Source organism: Microcebus murinus, chromosome X (assembly GCF_040939455.1).
Source record: "Microcebus murinus isolate Inina chromosome X, M.murinus_Inina_mat1.0, whole genome shotgun sequence".
In the NCBI taxonomy this organism is placed as follows: domain Eukaryota; kingdom Metazoa; phylum Chordata; class Mammalia; order Primates; family Cheirogaleidae; genus Microcebus; species Microcebus murinus.
This window is the reverse complement of record NC_134136.1, coordinates 127752953-127772287: the sequence shown is the minus strand read 5'-3', so window position 1 is coordinate 127772287 and position 19335 is coordinate 127752953. Positions and strand designations below refer to the sequence as shown.

General features: G+C 45.9%; 1 protein-coding gene across 1 annotated transcript; it reads left to right on the top strand.

The window, feature by feature from the left end:
• The first annotated feature begins 253 nt into the window (after positions 1–253).
• On the top strand, positions 254–18695 carry GABRE (gamma-aminobutyric acid type A receptor subunit epsilon). Its single transcript, XM_012735915.2, has 10 exons — positions 254–309; positions 4862–4985; positions 5220–5313; positions 5748–5815; positions 11014–11234; positions 12033–12115; positions 13402–13539; positions 17528–17680; positions 17825–18024; positions 18306–18695. The coding sequence occupies exons 1-10, from the start codon at positions 254–256 to the stop codon at positions 18693–18695; spliced, it is 1527 nt and encodes a 508-aa protein (XP_012591369.1).
• Positions 18696–19335: the final 640 nt, after the last annotated feature.

Below are 19335 nucleotides of genomic sequence, written 5' to 3'. Positions count from 1 at the left end.
GCTGTCTGCTAGCGCCGCAGTGGTGGCAGTAGGGGGCGGGGGGCCTTAGCGACAAGGCTCCCTCTTCCTCTCCCAGTTGCCGCTGAAGCGCCATCACGTCGTCGGAGATTTCCATCGGGCCTCGGGGGCGGGGCCGGGGTGGGGAGCGCGGGGCGGGGCGAGTGGGAGGAGTGAAAGTTGCGCCCAACAAAACCCTGTGCTCACTCTGAGTGGCCAGTCTCTGCACAGGTGGTCGCTCAGGTCTCCACCGAAAATGTTGCCCAAAGTTCTCCTGCTCTTCCTGAGCCTATTCCTGACCCCCCAATTGAGGTGAGTCTCCATCCCAGGACCCAGGAGCCCTCCACGCCCAGCTCCTTCTGCCAGGGAGAGGGGCGGGCTCCCAGGACCCCGGCCACCCAGTGTTACTCGAGCCCCGCCCACCTGGCCCGGGGCCCTCACGAGGGCTAGCCGGGTTCTGCGTCTCCTCCACAATGTGCGGCCAGCTTCCGCCCCGCTCCCTCTAGGATGAGCGCCCCCGGCCTCTAGAACGGGAGTCCCCAAAGAAAGGCGGGACGCCTGCCCGCGAGCCACTCGCACCCCAGTCTCCCGCTCTTCGAAGCACTGCGGTGGACGGGCGAGCACCCCCTCCCTCAGGGAGTCTTGCGCTGGAAGAGGGGAGAGGCCAGGGCAGCCTGGCGCTGCTGGGGACCCGGGGCCTTTGAGAACGGGGCGCAAGGGCCAGGGGTGCTTAACTACGCTGAAAATGTTTGAGTGTTGCCTAGTCTGTTCTCTTCTTGCTCACATTTTTTTCAGAGTGACTACTGAGTAGCAGGCACTATGCCCGGCAACTCTGACTTTACTTGCTTTCCGGGACGCCGCTCCTCTTGGTGCATGACCTTTGGTTTAGTTTAAGGGTTCTAGTCCCAGCTGTCCCCACTCCAGGCCAGCCTCCCCCCTTCCTTCCTCATTCCTAGACACCCTGCTGGAGCTTGGGCTGACTGGAGCCAGAGGCCATGAATGTTCTTCTCTGAGGTCTGTGGTTTGGGTTTGGGTTGTAGATTTCAATCCCCCCTTCTTTTTTCAGGCTTCCCTTGGGCAGCCAGCTTCCCTTACACCCTCTCCTAGTCCTGGAACTTTGCTAGAAAGATTGTCCCTTGGATTTCTGGCTTTTTAGGGTGGAAGAAGACTGCTTCATTTTTTTCAGACTGTTCCTGCTGGATGTGAACTATCATAAGTTCCTAAGCTTCCTGATCTGTTGAGCTCTCTGGAAGCTTCCATGGCACTAGGCTTTGTGTCTTGCTTATCTGTTTTGGAAAGAGGGGATGGCTTCTCTCCCCACCCCAGATTGTGCTAGCTCCTCAGGAGAGGGGCTGTGTGGCTGCCTGATGGCTCACTGGTGCCCTACGGTGGGGCTGTCCTCAGCAGAAGCTTGGTGAATGTGAATGCGTGCTAAGAATTTCATTCACATCCCTCTATATAGGATTTGGACTCTTTGAGAAGGCTGACATGGTTACTCACTAGGGCTGGTGGGGGGAGCAGAAGGAGGGAGGGAATTAGAGAGGAAAACAGCAGGGTAGAGGGACCATGGACATGGAAACTACCCTTCTAGGCTGGAGGGAGGGCTGCAGTAACTGATGTTGAGACACTGTCAACATAGCAACCTGTGGTGTCAGGAGGGAGCTAGGAAGTTGACAGTGGGGTGTGCTGAGCCACATTGAACCAGGAGACCTCTCTCTGGTCCAGGCTCAGCCTGGGCATGACCCTTCTTCTATCTTGGCCTCAGTTTTTCTGTCTACACAGTGAAAAAGAGAGCTGGATTTGGGGAAAAATCCAGCACCTCTTCTAGTGTCCCCTCCTCCTCCCTCCACACCAGCCAGCTGGGGGAGGGGTACTGAAGAGTTTCAGTTCCATCCTGGACCTGAGGGCTGGAGGGATGTGGGTACTGAAAAGCCCCTGTGGAAAATCCCACTTATTCAATGTATGAGTGTTTTTCAAGTTTTCTTCTTTGTAGCCCTGAAAGTGAGCTTAATGGCTGGCATTGTCAGCAGCTCCTTACCCCAGAGATCCCAGATGGGGTTGTTTTTTGTTTGTTTGTTTGTTCAGATGGTTGGTTTTGTTTGTTTAATTGCCAAAAGCTAATTTTAGGATTAAAGGTACCTCAAGACCTTCCTGTATCATTTTCATTGCAGACCTAGTCCAGGGGCACAAGGGATTTGGTGGTCCTAGTGCTTTCAGGTTGGTTTGTCTCTGTGCTTTTAAACCTGGGGGGGGAGTAGGTTCTTGTTGTTGAAGAGTTTCAGATGTATGGTGGGGGCTGCTGCAGGCTTTTGGATGGTCCTGGCTGACAGTGCCCAGCTTCCCATTGAATGTCAGTTCAGATAGTGCTATGTTCCCAGCCACGTCACTTGTTTTGCAGGGTCTCAGGCCTCCATTTTCCTTCTCCCCACCATAGTCACTGGCCCCTTTCTCTTCAGAGATTAGCCTCCAGGTGTCCAGGGGACATGAAAAGCCTCAGGGAAAGAGGACATCTTCTGGATGTGACATTTGAAAGTAGAAACTGCTTTTCCAAAGCCCAGTTCTTCCCTAGCCCACAACGGTAATTAGCCACTTCAGGCATGAGAAATGGCATGGACTTGGCGCATCTGTATGCCAGTTAAGGAATTCAAAGAGCTTGAAATACTGCAAAAAAATTTATTTAACTGCCCAAGTTGGCAGCCCCTTGGTCTGCAGTACAGGGGCCATGCCCGTGTCTCCTGCCCTGTTTGCCCCTTATTTTTGGAAGTGAATTGCCTGATAGCTTTTTAAAAAAATCATTTTGAAAGTGTAACATACAAATGTAAAAGCACAGAAATTATGAATTAATAGCTCAGTGGATTTTCACAAAGTAAACATGCCCATGTAACCAGCACCTAGATTGGAAAATAGAGCACCACCAGCCCCTCAACACACATTCACACAAGCACACGTGTATACAAATGCCTCACCAGATGCCCCTCCCAGTACACATGCCTTCCCTAAGGAAACCACTCTCCTGCCTTCCAACATCACAGATTTATTTGGGTTGATGGCTTTTTAAAAAGCTTTTAATTATATTTTTTTCAAAGATATATATAACAAAATAAAGGACATAGTACACTGAACCTCCACATACCCATCGCTAGCCTCATTATTTATGAACTCATGGTCACTCTAATTTTTTTGTACCCTACCCACCCTCCATTTCCCACTTAGATGGTTTGAAGCATGTCTCAGACATCATCTCATTTTGTACATAATTATTTCAGTATATATTTCTAGTCATTAAAGACTAGAGAAATTAAAGCATAAGAAAAATTTAAGAATAATTTATTCATATCTCAACTATCCAGTGTTCAAATCTTTCCTATTTGTGTTATAAATGGTTTTTGTCTGTTTTATTTGTTTGCACTTTTTTGCCAATCTGTATGATATTTATTTATTTAATTAATTCATTTTTCCTTTATTGTGCTGTTCAGGACCCCTGTAAAATGTTGAATAGCAGTGTCAAATATTTACATCTTTAATTGGTTACAGATTTTAGGTGGAAAGAGTCGTATTTTGCTGTTATGATGCTAGTCTTTTTTTATTTTCTTATTTTTAATTATTATGGTTACATAGTAGTTGTACATATTTAAGGGGCACATGTGATATTTTGATATAAGCATACAATGTATTATGATCAATAAGGGTAATTGGGGTATCCATCACGTCAAGCATTTACCATTTCTTTGTGTTAAGAATATTACAATTCCACTCTTTTGTTATTTTGAAATATACAATAAATTACTGTTAACTATAGTCACCCTATTGTGCTACTGAATACTAGGTCTTATTCTTTTTATTTATCTGTATTTTTGTTCTGTGTTGGTTACTGAAGGCTGGGAAGGGTAGTGGGGAAGTCGGGATAAAGAGGGGATTGTTGATAGTTTGCTTTTTAAAATCAGGATCCAAATAAGATCCAGATATTAGCAGATGGGGCATTTTTATTTTATAAAACACTTTTTATTGAATGAGAACATATATACAGAAAAGTGCTCAAATCTTAAGTGTGCAGCTGATGAGTTGTCAGAAAATGACCATGGTGGTATAATGAAAGCCAAATCAAGGACCAGAACATAAGAAGAACCTCAGAAGCTGCCTTTGTCACTGCCCCCTAGCCAAGGTAGCAAGCAGCATCCTGACTTTTAACACCATAGGTGAGTTTCATATACTAGCAGATGACTTTTAAAAATGTTTGCTTAATTTAATGACTGTAATTATTTTATCATTCTTCTTGGCTATGGTGCGTGGCTGTGGCTCTCAGGGTGGACTACTCAGAGCTTAAATAGCCACAAAGAGCTATTCTTTAGCCTCTTTCCCTGCATCCCCTATGCCTAATGCAAGGGGTATTACAAAACCAACAAAACCACTAAATATTCCTGTAATTTTTTCTAATCCTTTCTGGAAGCAGCGTCTCTGGCTTTTGCAAGCATTGCCCAGCAGCCCTGGACCCGGGCCTGCCATTATTCCCAGGTGGTAAGGGCAAGGCCAGTAACAGGGGCTAATGGGCCAAAGCTCACAAATGTCCTCTTCATTTTAGAATGAAAATCCTTTTAAAAACTAGGTCTCAGTTTTATTGTTGATTCTGTTTAAATAAAGAGTTATCATAAAAGAGGGATAGCATAGGAAGTCCACACAAAGCAGCAAGATTTAAAAGAAATTAATGAGTATAATCTGTTACTGTGTACTAATTTGCTATTACCAGTCACTGTTTAAGTAAGCTTTTGTTGCAAACTTCTTTTCATTTGCTTCTGTCCCAAGAGGCATCACCTGGGGCCCCTGCAGAGTAGAGTGCAGAGCTTCAATTTTCCTTTGTGTGTTCTAGGGTCCAGGGACCTATGATTGCATTCAAGAGTGAATCCCCTGCCCATGAGGATGTTGTCTATGGCCCTGAGCCCCAGCCCCTTGAAAGGAAGCTCCTTGCTGAAGAAACAAAGCCCACTATGCCTGTGACTGGGCCCACACTGCCTTACACTGGGCCCAGTGCACCTACGACTGGGCTCACTGCACCTGAAACTTGGCTCATTGCTCCTGAGACTGGGCCCACTGCGCCTACAACTGGGCTCACTGCGCCTAAGACTGGGCCCACTGCGCCTACGACTGGGCTCACTGTTCCTGAGACTGGGCTCATTGTGCCTGAGACTGGGCCCACTGTACCTATGACTGGGCTCACTGTGCCTGAGACTGGGCGCCAAGTTGGCAAACTGCCAGAAGCTTCTCGCATCCTCAACACTATCCTGAGTAACTATGACCACAAACTGCGCCCTGGTATTGGAGGTGAGTAGCCCTCCTGAAGGGGGGGGATTTGAGGGCTTAGGTGTGGAGAATGGGCCTGGGGCATAGTTGAGGGTGCTGTGCACGTGGACAGGAGCATCTGTGTGCTGCTGGCCAGTCATGTGGGAGATATTAACTCTAGTCTCAGCAATGCCATTGACTTTGTCTAGATTTTTCCCTTCTTTGACCCTCAGTTTTTCCAACTGTAAAATGAGATGACAGGACTATATGGTTGATCTTCAAGGTGTGTGTCCAACTCTTAACAGTCCATTATCTGGGTCTTACCATGAAGGAACAAATAAAGAAGTAAGACTAGATACTCCAATTGTGCAATCCAACCTTCACCTGTCTCCCTTTTTTTCCCCCTCTAACTAGTCCCTCCCCTGCCCATGCCCCTGTTTGACACTTACCCTCTGCTTCTTCTGCTTCCCTTATAGAGAAACCCGCTGTGGTCACTGTTGAGTTCTCTGTCAACAGTCTTGGCCCTCTGTCCATCCTGGACATGGTGAGTACTAAGTTTTGGGGCCATCCACACATGCTTTCTGCTCTGTGTTTCATTATGACTCCAAGAGTTTAGTTGGGTCTTTTTTTGCTTTTTAGAGGGAGGGATAAATTTTAACTATCACTGAGTTGCTTAAGGACAAGGCTGGAAAGGTAAGTCCCTTGGTGCCAGAAGAGTATCTTCAGAAACGTGACTATATCTTCCAGTCTTTTATTCAAAATAAAAATAATAAAGCAACTTTAAATACCACAATAGAATGGCTCTTTTCTTCTGATAATTATTTGTATGGACTTAAGTCTGTAGTTACCAGCTCTTGCTCTAAGACTGTCTCTCTATTTTGCCCTAGTTTCTTCTTTGCTTTTCTACTAGTATTATCCTAGCACCAGTACTGTCCTATAGTTAGCCTTCACCATCTCTCACCTAGAATATGCAAAGGTCTCTGCCTATCCTAATCTACCTACTAAGCTGCCTGTGAGTAACGTGTCTCCTGTAGTCCTGCCCCTGCAATGTCCCCCACCCCCACTACTGCATGCGATTCAAGTCTGCACTCTAGTACTCAGGGCCCTCCATGGTTTTATTCCTCTTCACTCCTTTAGAGAACATGTGTTCTGGCTTACACTAGAGTATGGGTGTTCCCAGACCACCTTGAACCTCTGAGCATTCAGGCTCCACTTTGCTACTTGTCAGCTGCATTCTCCTTCAGAGTCTGGCTCAGATGATGTCTCATTCATGGCATCTTCCTCAACCTCCACAACTGTTAATTGCTCCCTTCTTTTTCACACCACATTTCTCTATTTGGCACTCACATCTTTCCAGCTTATATCACAGTCATTTTCCTGATCTTCCCTACCTCATTTCATTATAATTATCTGCTCCAAGTTTACCTTGCTGTCTCCACTATAAGCTTCTTGATGTCAGGGACTCACTGTATGTTAGCTGAGCAAATAAAGGATGAAAGAAGCTCTGTAAAAGTTACTTGCATCTGCAGAGCCTGACAATGAGGAAGATTGTGTCAGCCAGGTCCATCACAGCCAGAGACTTGTCTTGGCCCAGGACAGACACAGTTTTAGCATCCCCTTGGTACTTAATAACCACCATGTGATTGGGTGAGTTTAGGGCCTTGGCTCTGAAATGGGCCTTGCAAATAGACACTCAGAGGTAAGTAAACCTTCATGGAAGACCAAGGTGTTTATATAGGCTGAGTGGAAGAGTGTGGTTTCCCCCTTTGATGCTTTGTTGGGCTACCCAGTTCTTGAGGCTTAGTGTACTTGTGCATTGCTATGTAAGAAATTACACACAAAACATAGTGTCTTAAAACAAGAAATAACTATTATCTCACAGCTTACGTGGCTCAGGAATTCAGACATGGCTTATCTGGATTCTCTTTCAAGGTCTTTCACAAGGCAGTAATCAAGGTGTTAGTTGGGGATGGGGTCTCATCTGAAGGCTCAACTAAGGCAGGATCTACTTCAAAGATCAGTCACATGATTGGCAAGATTTGTTTCCTCTCTGGCTGTGTAAAGGTCTACTTCAGCCTTTGCCATGTATACCTCTCCACAGGGTAACTCACACTATGGCAGCTGGCTTCCCTCAGAGTGAGCAAGAGTGTGCGAGAAGGTGCTCAAGATGGAAGCCACACACTTTTTACAATCTAATTTTGAGAGTGATATCCCACTGATTCTGTGGTATTCCCTTCATTAGAAGCAAGTCCAGCCCATAATCAAATGGAAGGGAACACAGAAGGGCACAAGCACTAGGAAGTGAAGATCACTGGGGCCATCTCTGAGTCTGCCTCTCACACATGGCCATGATGTTCTCCAGTTAGAGCAGGCAAAGGCCTGCAGCTCCTAGAATGGCATGTTAGGGAGTAATAAGGAGGACAGAAGCCTGATAGCAGACAAATAATTTTGAGTTTCTGTCTACATTTTAAAATTGGGGTGCTTTTTTGCCTCTTTCCTTGATGTCAAATTTGCTTTTTTGCTGCTATCAATGTGCTTACCCCAATAAGAATTGTACTCTCCTTTTTTCCTTGTAATTTACTCTTTCAAAAAAAGTGTGAATTTAGCAATCAGTTTTGTTAAAATTATTTATAAACAAGAAATATTAGGTTCTGCACAAGAGCTAGAGGTTAGGGTCTTGTGGTCCCACCATTGTGGTCATTGTTTACTCTTAAGAGGAAATAGACCTTTCAGGTTATTGGTGTGGGGGTGGGGAAGGTGGCTCAGGACTGTTTTCTAGTTGAGCAGAGATCCTCCTGCAACAGTCTCTGCTCCTCCCCTTTAGTGTGCCCACAGCTAAATGTACAGCTCAGTCCACAATGACCTAATGGTTCCTAGAACCTCGTACATCTAATTTTTTTTGCTTCTTTGTTGGACTTTAAGACACTGCCAACCTGGTTGGGAAGTAGCAAGTCTAAATTCCAACAAGCTGGATTGCTCTTTCCTCCCTGACCTTTCACCCTCCCACCCAATTGGTGGTAGTTAAATTTCCTTTGGTTGAGTGGGGAGAACACACACATTGACAAATGAGCAAATGACATTGAGCAAATGGCCCTAATTTGTTTTTCTGTTTCCTGAATGGGACAGTGCATGATGTAAAACTGAACAGTGGCAGAAAATTTGTGACTACAATCTCCTTGCTATTTGTGTAAGATATAATATTGAGAAACCAATCTCTGTCATTTGCAACAGCCCTGTTGTAGCAGAGCAGGAACCCCACTCCTGCTAGCCGAATGCCTGGTCTGTCCTTGCTCCACACCTATTCACACTGCCAGCACTGGCCTCCCCTGACAAGCCCGAAGGATACAGTCTAATAACCCAGCAGTCACCAAACCTACATGGATGCAGAACTGGTTCACAAAGGAGCCAACAACTTGATTTTTTTCTTGGCCAGTAAGGTGGTGCTTTAGCCTAGGCCAAGTGCCTTTTGAAAATCCCAAACCCTCACATGTGTTATTAAATTCCCCTGGGAAGTCTCAGCTTCTGCGTGATTCCAAATAATTCTTGAAAGCTGTGGGAAGTCCCTATTCTCTGGTTTTTGGTGAGGAGGGACCCCAGGACTTTAGACCACACTTGTCTCCTTGGATCCCTTTGACAGCCTAGCTGGCTACCATTTGAATCCCTGTTTTATGTTTGAGGCAACTGATCCTTCAGCAAAGTTGTGTGTCCCAGCATCGGTCACGTAGTTGGGAATTTCAGTGCCCTTCAGTCAATTGGATGTTGTATAGAGTGCAGGCCTGTCCTCATGGAAGGAAATCTGAGCTCATGGCATGTGGATTTTAATCAAACGTCTCTACTGATCTCCTTGCTACATTTTAGAGCACCCAGTGTGAGCTTAAAAGGCAATGAACAGTCTGGGAATGACTGCCCATTGCAGTATCAACAGTTGCTAACACTGTTTCTAGCTGCAGTAATTATCATAGGCAATTCTAATTAAGCTGATTCCTAAACACTGAATTTTTAGTTTCAGCTGAACTAAAAGAGATGTACATGCCAAGCTCCTTTGTCAAACTGGGGAAAAATTGAACTGTTAGTTATCTGTTGATGTGTGATAAACTTACAATTGGTATCTTGTCAAATAGAAATTAAATGTGCATTTGAAACACTTTATAACATAGAGTACAAGCACACCATGGGTGTGGAGGGGAAGGTGTCCCACTGGCTACCAAGCAGTTTACGTGGCCTGGGAATGATGGATGCTCTGCTGGCCAAGTTGGAGCTGCCAGCCACTTGGGACTATAGGTATACTTTGAAGGCCATTCATGAAGGCAGGTATGGTGGGGCATTGTGTGGTCAGAGGCTCCCATATGAGTAGTAGCTAGGCTCTGCCAGCTCTTTTCTGTCTGCTTCTCTGGCCTGCTGCAGGACACATTCTCAGTCTTCCCTTCCCTGGCTGGCTGCCAGCAATTTGGCAGCTGCTTCCACCATCTTTTGTCCTGGGAAGCTAAGGCAGGCAGGAATTTTCTTGATCTCTTCCCTGAGGGCTCTACTAGCTTGCAAGGTTGTAGGTTTCTGGATGGTCGTTATTGCTTGGTGCAGGATAACTCAGGGTAAAGACTAGCCTACGGGTTCTGAAGATTAAATTGGACCTTGGTACCCAAAGAGATTGTTGGTGCAAGTGAAGGCCATCCCAGGATAAGGCCATGGTAATGCTAGACAGCAGAGCCAGCATGCTGCCATTGACTATTTGTGTGACTTTTGGACAGCCCCATTTCTCTTTGAGCCTTAGTTTTCATACCTCTAAAATAAGGGAGGTTGGGCTAACCCTGACAGTTCTGTCTTGGCCTAGTTCTGGTACTTGCTATTCAAGCTGCTTGAAGTTCTATTGCAGTCTAGTCCTCCCCCCCCCTTTTTACCAGTGGTGCAAATTTCTAGCTTCTTCCTATTAAATATCCTTGTTGATGTTTAACAGATAGTTTATGGAATACACAATATTTGGAGACCAAGTAATCATGGGTATATATATGCACATGTACACATACATTAAGAGGTTATGGGCACTTGTTTGAAACGAAAAACAAAACAAAGCCAAAAATGACTCTCCTTGTTTATAAAACATGAAACTAATAGACATTTCTCTTGTGACTAAAAACACTTTATTTTCAATGTAATTCTGCAGAAGGAAGGATTGAAGTTAATTAACATTTGTGTTCCCCAATAAAAGCTGAAAGGGGAAACAACTGTATACAGTCAAAGATGTGTGTGCTTATAGATTTTTTAAATGATTTTGAGCTGTGATGTTTGATTTACTATGGAAATGTGGAGGCTGAGAAGGTGTTGACCCAGCTGGAGTAGCGTGGTAGCCCTACATGGGGGCAATGAAGTGATGAGCCCAGCCCATGGAATTAAGCCACTATTGCTATGTTTCTAGATTAAATGCATCCTCCTAGACTGTTTTCTATTTGAGAATTTACTTTCTTTTGGGAACGCCTGGAGATAGAAAACTCCTACAGCCAAACTCATGCTGTTTTCCTATGTGCAAACCTAAGTAGATTCCAAAGGGTTTTTTCTGCTTGATAGGCCCATTACAGAGCCTTTGCCCACTGGTAGAAGGGTCTCAATGCCAGCTCTGGACACAGGGCAGTTTGGGAGGCAGCATTTACAAATTATTTCTAGCCCCCTATTTAACAAAGAGGATGATAAGTAAAGATGCAAGTTTGTTTGCTCATCCCCAAGTGTGTGGTTTTCTATCCTTTCTACCAGGAGTACAACATGGACATCATCTTCTACCAGACCTGGTATGATGAACGCCTCCGTTACAATGATACCTTTGAGACACTTGTTCTGAATGGCAATGTGGTGAGCCAGTTGTGGATCCCAGATACCTTTTTTAAGAATTCTAAGAGGACCCAAGAGCATGCGATCACCATGTCCAACCAGATGGTCCGCGTCCACAAGGATGGCAAGGTGTTGTGTACGATTAGGTATGTCAAGCCTCTAATATCTCACCTCCTGGGACTCTCCCTCCCCCCTCCCCTTCTGGGAATTTTAGCCAAAGATTCATGGGCAGAGATATCATCCTGAATGATACTTCTAAGGGCCTGTCCAGTTTTCCTAGACCACAAGCCCAAGCCCCTCCTGTGCAGATACAGACACCGAGGCTTCAAAATTAAATATATATATATATATATATATATATATATATATATATATATATATATATATTGCTTAAAGCTACATACCAAGTTTGTGGCAGAGCTGCGACTGGTACCCAGTGTTACTTGGCTCCAAGTCAAGAGCTCCCCCAACTAGGATGTACCAGTATGACTGCACTGCCTGGACGGTTCCATCCCAAGTGGGCACTGGATGTAAAGACACGTCCATGGTGGTTGAATTGTCCAGGTGGGGTGGCAACACAGCAGTTGCAAAGGTACCTAAAACCAGGCTGGATACTTGAATGCCTGGCAGGGGAAGGTCGTGTGTTAGTGGTGGTGTGGGGACAGGCAGGTGGCGGAGAGTGGGAAAGTACTGGCAGGTCCTGGAAGCTGGGCTGGGCAGGAAACAAAAGCCAGTGTTAAGTTGGTCCGTGCACTTCTCTGATGATAGAGCCTAGATTAGCCAGATGCTTCCAAGCTGTTTTTCCTCTTTTTTTTTGTCTCTCCTTTGAGCTTTTTGTCTTAAATTCTATTGTTGCCACTCATTGGTGATGGTCCCTAGATCAAAGTTGGTGGATGTGTAAGTGCTTGGGGCCAGCCTAAATGAGGCTCCTTTCTCCCTTCCAGGATGACCATTGATGCTGGATGCTCACTCCACATGGTCATATTTCCAATGGACTCTCACTCTTGGCCTCTGTCTTTCTCTAGCTGTGAGTACCTTAAGTTTCTGGGGCCCCAGACATGCTGGGCCCCTTCTTTTTCTCATCCTTGCCCTTTACATTTTTCTGCCTCTGCTTTTCTCCTAAGATGCTGCCAAGATTGTGCAGGGCTTCCATCCTCCATCCTCATCTCCTTTCTTGCTGACAATACTGTGTTGCTCAACCCTGGCCTCATGTTGGGTTCATGCCTTTCCCTTCCACCACCTCAAGTCAGTTACTTGCCTCTTAAGTGTATCTCAAGTCTGCCTTCCCCTTTCCATCTCCACTGGCATTACCTTGCTTTAGGTCTTTGTCATCTTCCATTTGGACTTTTGCAACATCTTCACTTTGAAACTGAACATGTCTCCTCTAAAACGTCTACCCCCCAAACAAATGTGTTGCTTCTGTGTTCTTGTGTGTCTCATTGAAGAGCACCATCACCCGCCCAGTTGTCCAAGCCAAGAACTTTGATGCTTCCCTCTCCCTCACCTCCTACATCTAATCAGTCAACACATCCTGTTGGTGTTTCCTCGCAAATCTCTATCGATTTTGTCTGTTTCTCTGAATTCTGTCACAGCTTTGCCTCTTACCTTCATTTTGTTATGCATGGATTATTGCACTGGCCTCCTTCCCAACATGCTGTCATCACAGAAGGACCAAAGTGACCTAGCTAAAGCATCATCTAGACCAGGTCACTTCTTAATTTCAGATCCTTCCTTAATGCTCTTGGATTTATTCCAGATTCCTTAGACTGACCCTGAAGGCCATTCATGAACTGATCCCTGCTCCCTGCTTCTGCTTTTCTGAACTTTTGGCATTTCATCTTTCACCTTTCACCTTTCTGTGCTGCCTCTACTCCCAATTCAGCCTCATCCATATGGAGAGTATTTACTTGACTTTCAAGACTTAATGGGAACATCACCTGATTAATGAAATCTTTTCTGAGTGTGTCCCCACATGATCTTTCCCTACTTTGTTTCTCCACTGTTCAATGAGCAGAGGTTTTTCAGAGCAACTCCCCAAATCACAGTTGTGTACTCACTGTTGTACTCAATAAAATGTGAATACTTGAGGGCGGGATTCATGCCATGCCCACCTCTGTATTTCCAACCCAGGGCCTGCTCAGTAAATGCACTTATTGAATGGACTTCAACAATGAGGTAAGAGAAGCAAGGTTCTAGAGCTTGTGCGGCTGAAGTCAGGACCCCAAGGCATTGCTCAGGCTGACTTCATGCTGGTGGAGACCTCAGGTGGGCTTCCCAGTCTCATGTAAACCTCCTCCCTACATTGCTTTCCAGTTTCTTATCATGAGAGTGAGTTGCTCTACAAGTGGGAAGATTTCCAGCTTGAAATCAATGAGAAGAACTCCTGGAAGCTCTTCCAATTTGATTTTACAGGAGTGAGCAACAGAACTGAGATTATCTCAACCCCAGCTGGTAAGTGTGCCATAGGAGCCAGGGTTAGGCAGAATCCCAGGAGGGTGGTAGGGATGACTGGAGGTGGCCATCCATACAAATGCTATGTAGTCATCCCATGGAAGTATTGTAGAACATAGTTCCTGTCTTATAAATGCTAAGCACATACAACTGTTTGCAGAGGAAACTGAGACTTTGTAACTATGTCTCAGTCTCATCTGCAAAGAAGTAAGTGCTTTGCCAAGTCCCCTGAGAGGTTAGGTAAGTAGATAAAGTTTTGTTGCTATCAGAATGTGCAGCTAGCTTTGTCATGTAGACCCTTCAGTTTCCAGGTCTTTGTTACAACACTGAACTACTTGGATGGCTTTGGGGAATGGAGCTTATGTGAATTCTCCATACCCAGAACAGTCCAAGCTAGTTGAATAGGAGGCAAGGTCCATCCTAATGGGAGGTGGAGGCTATAGTTCTATTGTCAGCTAGGTAAAAGCTGGTATAGTCTAAAGGAAGTTATAGCAGCTACAATGGTCACTGGCTGCATCAACATTTATCTTAAAGGGACAGCTCTAAAAAGCACAGATTCATGTCAAAGGCTTCATGATGGATTCAACATAGCTTTGATGACCATTGGTTCTCTGACACTGTCTCTAATAGGAATGAAAAGGGAGGGTCCTGGGTCTCTTAAACTTTAGCTCCCAATAAGATGTGAGCATCTTTGCTTGTGTTCCTAGGTGATTTGAATGAGGAGCCAAGGGACCTCCCTGGGGTAGCTCTCAGAGCAGCCCTGGAAACTCTTCACACGTACTGACCAAGTTCAGGGCAGTGGAACCACTGCCCTCATCGTTTCCAGATTATGGATGGAGCCAGTCATCCAACCAGCTATTTGTCATGGGAGGCATCTTGCTTTGCTTCCATGTGGCTAGGCAGAAAATCTGCTTTTTTTTACTTGTTGAATTGATCACTGGCCAAGGGGACAGCTCATGATTCTCTGGCTATAGCTTTGCTTGCATAATACTAGGCAGGGGGAGAGGGCTGGGCTGCTTTACAAATGCTTTCCTTTTTCTTGGGAACTCTGGGGAAGCAATCTTACAACCTTTGACTTGGATACTTGCTCTTCTGCCAGCTAACCATGGGCCTGCCTCTTGGCTTTCTGCACTGCAGTTTCCCCCAGATAGGTTGGGACCCATCATCAAAAGTGACAGAAAAGACAAACGCCTAGGGGCTTTCAAGTCACTAGTGGTTCCGTTTAGTAGATGGTTGTTCATTGTTTCAAAATGGTGCCCTAGTGACTACAAAGCCCCAGAGCCAGCATCATCACCAAAGCAATGACGATAGGTAAGCACCAGACCTTCTTGGGAGAGAGGAGAGTTCTTGGGGAGAAAGAAAGAGGTCTTCTTTGTCTTTGACCAAAGACTAGTTGATCTTGAGTTATGGTTTCTCCAATGGCAGAATTATCTTTGGGACTGGTCTTAAACTCTTCCAGTTGGCTCGTGGGGCAGTTCTCTCCATCGGGAGCAGACTTATATGCTTAGCTCCTGAGGGTTCAGGATGCAGTGGTAGCCTGCTACTATGACCATCTTGGGCCTTAAACCACAGAATGACTGCTTCAGGAGGTTCTAAGAATCCAGTCTTGGCCCCAGAAAGGGAATCATCCTTTACTGATGGCTACTGGACCTCTCATCAGTGGCCTCTTAGTGGTGTTCAGGAGTTCACTGTTTTGCAAGGGGGTTTCTTCTATAGACAGCTTTATCCATCAGAAAACTCTCCCTATTCATCTAAAATTGGAGTCTCTGGAAGTTCTACCCATTGGACTTATTTTTTTTTTCCTTAGACTATCCAGCTTACATTAGGTCCAGTCACTCTTCTATGAGGCCAAGATTAAAGGACTGATATGATCATTGCAGCCCTGAATCATATTCTGTCATAGTCTGCAGGGCCTTGGCCCTGGTTCCTTTTCCTCCTTGTTCTTCAAAGTTTTGGGTCCACACATCCTCTAACCCCATTCCTCTGGACATAGTCTTTTCAATTGTGTCCCTCTGACTGTGCAACAACTGACCATGGTCTGACAAAATATGATAAGAGTAAGGGCAGAAAGTATCTGAACCATTTTTTTTCTTTTTTGGGTTTGGCTTCTCAGCCCTAGATATCTTTCTTTCCTTATACATGCTTTTTCACTCAGGAAGAAGAAAGTGTGTGCTAGCATCTTTCTCTTGGCCTTCAAGACAAATTTCCATCCCTTGACAGCAGAGAAGGTTCTTCTTTGGCCAGAACAAATAAAATTAATAGAAAATGCAATAGAATAATAAATATTCTAGTAACAACTGTGTATAATAAACTCAGCAGTTTTGTGTGTGGGGGTGTGTATAGCTAATCAGAAGTGTCTTAAATTATGGTCAAGACACCAGGGCAAGAGAACTTTTGATAAATACATTCTGGCCAGTAGGCAAGTGTGAGACTGGTCCCTGCAGCAGCTCTCTCTCAAAGCTACTACTCTGGACACAGGTTTTCCACTGATCCCAGGCTACTTCCTTTCCTTTTTCCAGAAGAATCTAAGAAGTCTTGCTCCTTGAGTATCAGTGCTGCCAAGGTGAGTAGGAAAGGTTTCTCTTCTCATTCAGCTCCAGCCTACCCAGACCTGCTGGGCAGGTGATCTACTTTCTAAAATAGGAGGACACACGGACAGGTCAGTGATCTGGTCTGCTTTACAAAGCTGTTGCCCAACAGCAGCAAGAACCCTGCTGGGTTCCAGGCTATGCTGGGTTTATATGGGCAGGGGCTAAGCCACAGGGTCCATATGAGCCCTGCCTTGAAGAGATTTAAAAGCCTATCCAATTCAAGGCGAAGGAATTCTACAGCATCACTAAAGTGGGAATGTGGAGCTTAGCCTCATTGAGGAGCCAGGATTGGAGCAATTACAAATCCAATGTGATGCTGAGAGTGACCAGTGATGTTCTGGGCCCAGAGAAAAGCCTAAACAAGCCATGGAGTCGTGATAACATGCAGAGTGTTTGGGATGGGTGTGTCAGAGCATAAGGCAGCATGAAGGTTACAAAAGAAGATGCCAACTGGATATGTAGGTTATTTTCAGGTCCTGTAGGATCCATTGATGTCTAGCAAGAGCCAAGACCAGGGTCACAATGCCCAAGTGAACGTGAAGACCTCAGTCTACCTTGTGGATGTATATTGTGTGGATACGACATCTAGAGGGCTGACTGAAATTTTCACTTTCAACTAATTCTTCTCTTTTCCTGAAACACTCAGTTTGGATTAAGTGCCATAGACTAAGAACAGGGAGTCCAGAGTTATCTCAGGGAATCTGAGAGCGAATGGGATTAGCATAGGTTGTGTTTGTATATAAGATGTTAGTTGGAGCCAGGTCATGGTGGGCTTTTAGCATCAGTTTACAGGGTACAGACTTGATTCTATATCTCACATGGAGCATGGATCCATCAGAAGTTTGGGGGGAAGATGAATGCAGTGGAGCAGTGCTAAACAAGGCATTTTTCCATCATATGCATGTTTAGAAAGGAGGCCGAAGACATCCTATGATTCCCATCACAGCACAGCCCTCCTTGGGCTCATTTCCTGAGTGTGCACCTTGTGAGGACCAGCTAGCAGTGCAGGTATAGGGCATCTCAATGGGTGTGAAGGCCTCAGACAGCCATGTGGATATCAGTTGTGTGGGCCGGATATTTAGAGGGTTAACTAAATCTTTCACTTTCACCTGACTCTCCTGCCAACCTGGAAAGACAGACGTTGGGCATGGGACAGAGAAAGAGGCTATTAAGATTCTGGCCTCGGCTTAGCTCTCAGCTGCCCATGGGTCTCCGTGATTGTCCTTTCTGGGCTTCTTCTGGTCCTGTGCATATCACATCAGAACAATGTGCCTCTGTCCTGGCACTGTGGTAGGGAATCCCATGAGCTGAACAATGGGACCCTTAGTATGTATGTCCTGCTTGGGGGAAACCATCACATCAGTGCTGTGAAGAGTGATGTTCTTTATGTCTTCCAGGTGACTTCATGGTCATGACGTTTTTCTTCAACGTGAGCAGACGGTTTGGCTTTGTTGCTGTTCAAAACTACGTTCCTTCTTCTGTAACCACGATGCTCTCCTGGGTTTCCTTTTGGATCAAGAAGGAGTCTGCTCCAGCCAGGACTTCTTTAGGTAAGTGGATCAGTGGCATAAGCACAATCACATGGCTGTGAGTTTGCTGAATGAGGGCAAAGAGTTGCTTTCTCATAGAGTCTTTTGAGCAGTGTAATGTACAGGTCAGGAGCTGAGCCCGCCTCCACTCCTGTGCTCTTGCAGGGATCACCTCCGTACTCATCATGACCACACTAGGTACCTTTTCTCGAAAGAATTTCCCACGTGTCTCCTATGGCACAGTCTTGGATTTCTACATCGCCATCTGCTTTGTCTTCTGTTTCTGTGCTCTGATGGAATTTGCTGTGCTCAACTTCCTGACCTACAGCCAGATGAAAGCCCATGCTTCTCTGAAACTACACCATGTATGATCTGAGTGTGGGAGTGGTGGCGAGGCTTCGGAGTGTGAAGGCATGCCAGTGAGGGCACTAGGGTTTTGGCACATAGGTGGTCAGCTAGCTGAGTGATGGGGGGTTACCCAGGGTTGTGGGAGGAGTTGAAATCAACTTCCTGATGTGTTGGTAGGAGTTCTGGGGGGCCAATAAATGATGTGCCAAGGACAGAGTTTCCAGAAAATCCTGAGGCTACACTTAGCTTGACTCATCTTCCCTTGACTTTTCCACACTTCTTCCCTTGTCCGTTTCAGCCTTGTATTGATAGCCGTGCCTATGCTCGTACTTGTGCACGTGCCCGTGCTTGTGCTCGTGCCCACACCCTCCAGGAAGTTTTTGTGTGCGAGATTGTCACCTCTGATGGAAGTGATGGGGAGGAGCACCCGTCTTGCTCAGCCCAGCGGTCCCCTAGCCCTGGTAGCCCCGAAGGCCCCCCCAGCTTGTACTCCAGGCTATCCTGCTGTGCATGGTGCAAGGGTCTTAAGAAGTATTTCTGCATGGTCCCCGATTGTGAGGGCAGCACCTGGCAGAATGGCTGCCTCTGCATCCACATCTACCCCCTGGATAACTACTCTCAAATTCTTTTCCCAGTGACTTTCCTCATCTTCAATGTGCTCTACTGGCTTGTTTGCCTTAACCTGTAGTTGCCAGCTGGCACCCTGTGGGGCAGCCTCCCCAGTTCCTCAGGAGGTCCCAAGCCCCTTGCTAAGGGAGTTGGGGGAAAGCAGCAGCAGCAGGAGCAGCTAGACAGTCTTTCCTTCCACACTCCCTAAATAGGAGCCTGCAGAGGTTTTGTCTTTGCTGGCCCTCTCCTTCACCTGGCCCATTAACTGAATTGCCTTGGCAGCCCATTTCAAGTAAAATGGCCCACCTCTCTATTCTTCAAGGGGCATCCAGGATACTCAGTGTTAAAAATCATACACTCTCAGTGATTGGCTCACTAAAACTGTGCCCATGCATGAGTAGGTTTGCTATCTCCCAAAAGTGCTGACAGCCACTGGCTTTTACTAGAAACCCATTATTGCCCTTTGTTATGCTACGGGCCCAACTCTGACCTCGGCCTCAAAGTGCACAGATCAACTGCTTGCCTGTTCCTGACACCTCCCTAAGGTGCTGAGCAATAGTGTAACGGGGGGGGACCCCCATCCTTGAGTCAGATTATTATATTCTTAGTTTTCTTTCCCTGCTCCCCCCCCCACTTCCTCTGCAGATAGACAGACACTGGCATTATCCCTTCAGGAGGTAAGGGGGTTAGCAAGTGAGCCTATTGGGACAGTATCTCTC

Coding starts and splice junctions, on each gene's coding strand:
- GABRE (XM_012735915.2), top strand. CDS start 254: ATGTTGCCCAAAGTTCTCCTGCTCTTCCTGAGCCTATTCCTGACCCCC. Junction 11,235..12,032: donor AAGGTGTTGTGTACGATTAG/GTATGTCAAGCC, acceptor TCTCCCTTCCAG/GATGACCATTGATGCTGGAT. Junction 13,540..17,527: donor GATTATCTCAACCCCAGCTG/GTAAGTGTGCCA, acceptor TATGTCTTCCAG/GTGACTTCATGGTCATGACG.